At 43.4% G+C, this 8,693-nt stretch overlaps 1 protein-coding gene across 1 annotated transcript; it reads left to right on the top strand.

Moving 5' to 3' along the window:
* The first annotated feature begins 507 nt into the window (after positions 1–507).
* On the top strand, positions 508–2,740 carry LOC114416165 (protein MAINTENANCE OF MERISTEMS-like). The gene is made up of 5 exons (XM_028381035.1): positions 508–662; positions 764–1,355; positions 1,454–1,561; positions 1,685–2,044; positions 2,588–2,740. Exons 1-5 carry the CDS (start codon positions 508–510, stop codon positions 2,738–2,740), a joined length of 1,368 nt encoding a protein of 455 aa, XP_028236836.1.
* Positions 2,741–8,693: the final 5,953 nt, after the last annotated feature.

Below are 8,693 nucleotides of genomic sequence, written 5' to 3' on the forward strand. Positions count from 1 at the left end.
TTTACAAGGTTGTCCTTCTTTCTCCCAAGCAAAAGCTTTTCCTGATTAATCAGAACCCTTTTGCTAATTCTCAAGCTTATAACACTGCTAGTGCTATTTATTGAACAAACATTAAGCATCTAAAGAAGTTCCAACATAACAGCAATAGTCCAAACCCAAACACAAAACACCAAATTTATCGAAACCAAACCAAATGAAATTTCGAAAACCATACACACATAAAAGGATTGATTGGAATTTGTGTGGTTTAGTGATGGAATTTGTGGTAGACATTTGCAGATCATGGTTAAGACTAGAGGATTAGGCCATGCGTTAGGTAGGGTTATTGCCATAGGTTTGAGGAGAAGGGATGGTGATGATTCTGACGGTGTTCCCCAGCGCCGAAGGCCGACCGCATCGGCACACAAGTGACGGGTACCCGTCATTGTTGATGATGTTGTGCCTGCGGTACCTGCGGACTCGCGTGCGGTATCGGAGGCAGAGGCTGCTGTAGCTGGGAATGAGCCCATGGTAGATGTTGACGCACAAGACATCGGTCCAGAGACTAACGCACAGGATATTGGTGCACAGGATGTTGCAGATGAGCCTGAGGGATTTCTTGGTGGACCCAGGGACCGATCAGTGCTTACGGAGTATGCTGACCATGTTACGGCCAGCGTATGGTTTGGACAGGTATTTATAATATTCAAGTCTGTTAAGTATTTTTTTTATTGAGTTTTTGGTTATTGATTGACGTTATTTGAACAAATTGTGTGTTCTTTAGTACTTCAATTCAAGAACATCCTGAGTTGAAGTTATCCTCCCATGGGAGGAAGGTGCATAACTTGGGTAGGCCTATTCCTACAATTAAGGACATGGTTGCTGGGACAGGATTAAGTGCTTTGATCGCGTGTTCGATAGACACCGACGATCAGGGACTTATCTCCTCCTTTGTCGAGAGGTGGCACCGGGAGACTTCTAGTTTCCATTTCCAGCCTCTACACACCAACGAGGTGGTGCTGTTGTTGGTTGAGTTACTGATGGTCTCAGCAGAGGTGGCCATGGCCGAAATAGGCCAATGTGGTGGACCATATGTATGCCTGCAGTGGCTGCGAGATGTATACCAGCATAGATGTCAAACGCAGCACTGGATAGCTACCGCTCGCGCTTATGTTCTGCATCTTTTGGGTTGCACTCTTTTTGCTAATAAGAGTGCAACCCATGTTCATGTCGTACACTTACAGGCCCTACGTGATCTCACTCTTGCTAGGCAGTATGCATGGGGAGCTATTGGCCTCATCCATATGTACGATCAGCTTAATGATGCCAGTCTCAGCACCAGCCGACAGCTTGCTGGTTACATCACCTTGTTACAGGTAATTAACATGTATTTCATAATTTAATTACAACAACGTTTTAATGAGTGTATATTTAATTAACATGTATGATTTTTGTGTAAACCCTGTAGTGTTAGATATATGAGCACTTTTCGTCAGTTGCAGAGTGCAATGCTGATTCGGACTATGACGCGGTGTCACCACATGCGTGTCGATGGATTGCGACAAAGAAGATTGTGAAGAAGGTATCTACAGCGACGTAAAGGCAGCGCCTGGATCGTCTGAGGATCCCAGATGTCTGCTGGATGCCATATGCGGAGCACCGACCTGTGTAGGACTTTCATCCAATTTCGTGCTTCTCGGGACAGCTCCGCTGGGGGCCTGCTGTTGTCAGATACATATCCGAGAGGGTTATGCGCCAATTCGGCTACGTCCAGTGCATTCCTGCACACCCTGTCCATTCATGGGTGTCATATGATGACATGGACGATACGTGGACGCACTACTCAAACCATCTGGCGACAGCAGGTGATCTATGTGTTGTGTCAGGTCAGTGTGCACCTGACTACATAGACTGGTTCTTCATCATATCACATCCATTCATGACTACACCACAGACGGATCCTCCTCGAGATGCATATGCGACGCAACCCAGTCATATCCCTCATGAGGCAGCACCGACATCGACACATGCAGATCCTGATGCAGACGAGCCCAGACATGCAGTGGTAAGTGTTACTATTTGGTTAGATGTATGTCATTTACTTCAATTATTTCAATACTAATTTGTATAATTCATTTGTTTTCTATTTAACATGAGGCTTGCCATGCGATCAAGGAGGCGTTGGAGCAGCATCTAAATGCGCTAGGCACATCGACACATGAAGAGGTCATCCAAAACTGCCTCAGGATTGCCAGGGGTGTCACAGAAGACCGCAATGTGTATGTGAGGTCTCGACGTAGGCGGTGCACGAATCAACAATAGTTTATTCACACTTTAGATATCATTAGTTTTTGACGATGTATTTGACTTAACATTTTTTATATTTTAAGTTATTTTGATTAATAATATGAGTTTATAATATTAGTGTTATTTTGTCAATTATGTTTAAATTACTTGATCCAAAATTTATACCAAATTCATTCGAAATTCATCGACATATTATGAATGGAAGTAAGTAAATTAGAAACGTTAAACTAATATAACAAATGTCATTTAAAATTAAGTTTCAATAAAGTTAAACTTTTTAAAAAAATTCAGTCTCCTGCAGATCAAGTTGATCTGTGGAAAACTTGCGAATCAAGTTGATCCGTGTAATACTTGCGGATCAAGTAGATCAGTGGAAGACTCGCGGATCAACTTGATCCGCGTTTGGTCCACCATTCTTACACGGATCAACTTGATCCGCAAAGGATTAACTTGATCCGCATGAGACTTTTGCGGATCAAGTTGATCCATAGTTCTTTTACGGATCAACTTGATCCGTACAACGAAACATTGGAGGGGCATTTCTAGCATTTTTAAGTGATGTTGGGTGCACCAGCAATAACGCTGGGTGCACCTAGCAACGCCTGAAGGCCTTTGTGGTTAAGTGGGCAACCTTTGTTGGACGGGCACTAGATTGGGAGGGTTTCCGACGTTGGCCGAGTAGCTTGGTTGGTGTGGGGAATATTGGTAAGTGGGGTTGTGAGGGGTTTGTTGGGATTTAGGCCATGTAGGAGCTGAGGTTACAACATGGGTTTCTTCCTTCATCCTCTTGGCCCTACTCGCTCCGAACCTCCTATTGCTTGTGCTGTCGGGAGCGGCATAATCGAACTTTCCCCTTCGTAAGCCTACCTCAATCCTCTCACCTGCAAATACCAAATCTGCAAAACTCAAGGGCATGTAACCCACCATCTTCTCATAGTAGAACACTGGCAGTGTGTCCACTATCATGGTTATCATTTCTCTTTCCATCATGTGGGCGCCACTTGTGTTGCCAGGTCCCTCCACCTCTGGGCATACTCTTTAAAGGACTCATGCTCCCTCTTGCTCATATTTTGCAATTGGGTTCTGTCAGGAGCCATGTCGGTGTTGTATTGGTACTGCCTGATGAAGGCAGCCATCAAATCCTTCCAAAAATGGATATGGGAAGCTTCCAAGTTGGTATACCAGGTGACCGCCGCCCCGGCCAAGCTCTCTTGGAAGCTTATCATCTCTAGAGTATGCCTCCATCTTCCGACACTACATTTTTAGGTGGTTCTTAGGGAAAGTAGCCCCCTTGTACTTATCGAAATTCGACACCTTGAACTTCGGGGGGAATACGATGTCAAGCACTAAACACAACTCCGCCATGTCGGCAAACGGGTAATCACCAATCCCTTCGATGGCCCTTAGCCTCTCCTTGATGAGATCCAACTTCTCTCTTCCTTCCACGGCTAGAGGCAGTCTCCCCACTGACAAGTGCAAAGGTTACAACGGGCAGTGTTAAGGAGCCCTCGCGACATTGGGCTGAGGCATACCACTACACGCCGGTCCATTAGCAGCGAACATAGGGTATGGTTCGAAGTCACCCAGAGCATGATCCCGAGGCTCTTCATGGGCTTCCCCCATAGGCTGAGCGAAAGGTGTATGCCCCAACTGAGGTTGCTGGCCTTCAGAGGGAATGGGAATGGAGTGGTTAATGTTCTCATTGGGTATGTGCACTGGGTTGGGTGGTGTATAGTTGGGGGGTAAGCCATATGGGAAAGAATTCCTATTTTGTCACATGTAGGGACCGCCCATGCTGCCTAACACCTCTCCCCCCCTGACCTACCATGTTCGGGATTAGCTGGCTTGTTTGGTTTATGGCAGATGGGTGGGTCAGATCCGCCTCAGCGGCGACACTGGTGGCGGTAATTGCGGTCGCATTGTTCTCCATCCTCCATTTCATACTTAACATGGCCTCCATCATGGAGGTCATTTGATCCTTCATGGTCTCCATATTGGTCTTCATTAGTTGCATTTATTCTATCTCACCCATGATTTTAGTTTTGGAACGGATTCGATAGGGGTGTCGTAAGGTGCGTTTGTCTTTTTTGATTATGGTGTTTACTTTGACTATAACTGCTAAAAGAACAAAATGCAATGAGTGATGCAACAACGAACTAAACATGAATGCATGACAATGATAAGTTGTCGAAGTATTGCACCCACGCAGAAATTTCAGCAGAGACATAGGGTTGAATCAAATCTCATTTTCATTAAGAGACAATATTGTTTATCTTGTCAAAGTCAAAGCATAAATACAAATGCCTTAGTGTGAAAGTGATTGCCTTGGGAGCTGAGTTCACGTTCGCCATTGCCTTGGCTTTGGCTAATAGTCTTGGAAGCTCTTGACTCCCATTCAGAGTGAAAGTGAACCTATCCGTCCACATCATAGCTTCTCCGTGTAATGAATTTATCACTCTTTCTCTTGCTTCCCTTTTCGCTTGCAGAGTCGATACTTTTGCATGTTCATCCTCCAGTCTTTGCTCATGGCTAGCAGCTAGATCTAGCTTCTCTTTATACTGGTCAATGATTGTCCACATGTTTTCTTCCGTCCTACTCAACTGTTCGGTCAAGCTCCTCTTCAACCTTTGACAAGCCTTCAACTTGTCCTCTAATATCATACTTTCCACCCTTGACTCGTCCCTTTCGGCCCTTCAAAGCTTGAGTTCGTTGTTGCTGCCCTATAAAGCCCCTCGGAACTTATTTTGGCCCCATTCTTCTTTTCGGGCCTTCTTTGTTTCTCGTTCTAATGCTTCGGCTGTGGCTATGTTGACATCCCTTAGCTCGTCACACTCTTTCCTGACCCTGATGTCTATTGTCTTGAACTTTTCCTTGACCACTTGTGTTCTTTCAAGTTCCGCTTTCAAGGCTTGCACTTCTTCGCTCTCCTCAGGGACATCAGCCTCTTCCCCACCTGAACTCTTTAGCTTCGGGAGCCAAGTTATCCCTTGCATTCGAGCCTTCAACCATTTATGATATCCGCCAATAACACCGTTGTTGCTTCCTCTAAGCTCCTTATCCTTTCTTTGCACCGTATTCCATGCTTTTCGGACTCTTTGAAGCATTTTTGCATTGGGGTCACTGAAGCCTCGTGCGATGAAAGACGCGACACTATCTTCCGATGGCACCCCTCTCATAGGATAACCTAGTTGTCTTATGGCAAGTACGAGATTATAATTAATACAACCTCTCGTTCCCATCAAGGGGACGTTTGGGAACCTTTCACATGAGCACAGAACCCCGGCCCCTCCTTCCTTCCATCGAGGGAACCAATTAACGGACAACCCTACCATACCCGCCAAGAGTTACTCCCAATTTGCTTTCCCTTTCTCGGCACATATGCGGTGAACCTGTAGGGGACAGACGAGTCTACTTTCATGACGAAAAATGTGAGAGACCAGCCATACATAAAGAGCAGGTGTACAACAAACAATTCTCGTGCTGCTCTTCTCGCATCTCCAGTCGAACGTGTCATAGGCATCTACCAAAACAGCAACGACCGAACTTTCCTTGTTGTGGTGATAAGCAAGAAAAGTGTCGATTGCCGCTAGATCCACTAGCCCATCCACATTTGGAAAGAGGACAACCCCGAACACCAATAGAGCTAAAACATCAATGAATGAATTACACTCTCCTTGATTCGCCAAAGCTTTCGCTTTCTCTTCCAAGTGCTACTTTGGTATCCCAACCACCCCATTTCTATTTTGTTTCACTCAGTCCAATTCTTGCGTTGAGATCTTGACCACCTTTGCTACTCTTGCCATGGAGGGGTATAACCCAGAAAACAGATACAACTTCCTTCCTTCTAGCGGGCATCCCAAGATCCCTTCAAACTCTTCAACGGTCGGTACTAACTGAAAGTCCCCAAATGTGAAGCACCTTAGCGGCTGGTTGTAATATTGAGCGAGGGATGCAATGGCTTCAACAAACACTTTTATCATAGTCAAATCCCAGATTTTTTCCATAGTCTTGCGGAAGGCTTGACGTTGGAGTTGATCCATTCGCTGCCCTAGCTCATGCAAACTAGTTACTTATAGGCTCTTGATTTTGACATGATAGAACCTTTTCTTAAAAGAGGGTGCTTGATTCGATCCCATGTTTGCTAGAATGAAAAACTCTGCTAATCAATACTTCAACACCCTATTGTTCGAACTCTAGGACAGTCCCAAACTTTATCGGAAAGTGTACCGAGTCGTTAAAGTAATAATAAAATGGTAAGAAATCGAGTATCGAACTCAGGGAACTTGTTTCATTAGGTAAAGTTTCATTCAACAAGCAGACATTGATATAAAGCCATGTAAGCATAATTAAATCAAAGATGTATGTGTTGTAAATATAAAGGAACTACAAATACACTTATCAAAATAGGAGAGAAAAAAGATGATTAAAACGTTGGGTCCTTCTACTGAACGCTTGATGTAATTAAAATATTTTTCTCTATTTAATGTTATTTTTGTGTTCTATGTTGAGGACTAAAATACCAAACACTGATTCCTCGCATGAATGGACTAATTCTAATTAAACTTCGTTCTCAGATGTCTCGTCGAACTTAGCCTAACCGAACATCATTACAATCACATCATATCAAAAACTAAAACTACACTCTATGTCTAGCAATGCAGTTGTCTAGCCCTGCTCAATCCAGTTCTAAGGATTAATACATTTTCCAATACTAAAAATCTTAACTTTACACACCAATGGGTGATCAGACCAAAAGTATGCAATAATTAAATGCATATAGAAGCAATGAACACATAAAACAACTTTAAATAGATAGTTAAGAATTTACATCAAGTTTCAGCAGAATTTCCCAACAGAGATACTTAGCCTTCCATCACAAGGAAACACCTTTCAGCTATAAGATGAGGGTTTAAGAAGAAAATAACAGATTACATAGTGGTGGGGATGTCTCCTCCACCTCTAGGAACCTAGAAATTACTCCTAAATCTAAGATCCTCTTGAAAGCTGAGGTTTTTGACTTCCTTGCTCTGTTTTGCGCCTCTGTTCTGCTCCCTACATTGTAATCCATACTCTATCTATCTATGCTTGATTTTTCCAACTTCAGCCTTAAAAAGGGCTTTCTGACCTCAAAGGCTCGCTTAGTGCCATTTTCGCGCTTAGCGCGAGTTAGTGAATATCCGCTGAGCGAGCTGGGCGCGCTTAGCGTGGGAAGAGACAAACATCTCATGGAGCGAGCTGATGACACGCTGAGTGTGCAGATGCTTCTTAGATTCTCCTTCAGATTCTCCCAACTCGCTAAGCTGGCTGAGTGCCTCACTTAGCGCATGACTCTTACTAAGCACACAAGCCTCGCTTAGCGAGACACCAGCTGCTAGCCTTCACAAATTTTATCCTTTTTACCTGAAATTGAAGTTGAAACACATTAAATTCACAATGTTGGGCATTTCTACTGAACAAAATTAAGCTAAACCTAAAAATATGTACAAACCTACAAAAAGAACCATAAATTAGGGAAAAGACAAACATTTTATAACACTTTTCTATACAAAAGTTAGTCATAAATGACGACTAACACCTATCATGGAGGAAATATGATGAACGCGTGAGGGAATGTTTATGCTATGCATGACAAAAATGCATTTTATCTACAGACACAAGAGCCCGGAAGACCATCTCTTCGTTCTCACAATGCATTGGGCATCATGGTTCATTTACCGTCATTACCATGGTACCCCATGCATGCATTTAAGAAGGTGACGCGGACCTTCCGACTTCCCGTGACAAAATGATGAGACAAATGCAATGCACGAGTGATGACACAATATGAGTATGCAGACGTGAGAACACGTGGTTGATAGCACAAAGAGAAACATACTAGACGAACGAGCATGGTAACACAATCAATTAATGCCGAAATGACATAACAACATGGCAAGCACAGGAAAGATGCACACAATCATGACATCAATGGCAATATGAAGGAAACAAAACATAGTGCGTTTGCTCCATGCCCCTATTTCAGGAACCTAAGGGGAGGGACTAAAATTTTTCTACTTAGTGATAACTCCCAAGGTGGTCGCACATATCTTTCAAAGGTTTCTAGAGATATCATCCTCTTTGATATCAAACGTTGTGGTGGTAGGGACTACCATCTGTGAATGTATGAATACATGAATTTTGATGATGCTAAAGAAGAATCAAGCAAGGCCAATTCAAAGGATAAGCATTTGCTTCAAGATTAATTCAAGATTGCTTCAACAAACAAAGCCTTGTTTCAAGATTCACTAAAGATCAAGCCTTGACTCAAAACAAAGGGTTTCAAAGTCATGCAAGGCTCTGGTAATTGATTACCAGGAAGTGTAATCGATTACCAGAAGGGAAGAATGAAAAAGAGCTGTTGAAAAGGG

This window comes from Glycine soja, chromosome 6 (assembly GCF_004193775.1).
Source record: "Glycine soja cultivar W05 chromosome 6, ASM419377v2, whole genome shotgun sequence".
Lineage (NCBI taxonomy): Eukaryota > Viridiplantae > Streptophyta > Magnoliopsida > Fabales > Fabaceae > Glycine > Glycine soja.

Excerpts from the sequence above, each read along its gene's own strand:
- LOC114416165 (XM_028381035.1), top strand. The coding sequence starts at position 508 with ATGGTAGATGTTGACGCACAAGACATCGGTCCAGAGACTAACGCACAG. Across the intron at positions 1,356-1,453 it reads GTTACATCACCTTGTTACAG|ATATATGAGCACTTTTCGTC; the intron begins GTAATTAACATG and ends CTGTAGTGTTAG. Across the intron at positions 1,562-1,684 it reads CAAAGAAGATTGTGAAGAAG|CTCCGCTGGGGGCCTGCTGT; the intron begins GTATCTACAGCG and ends TTCTCGGGACAG.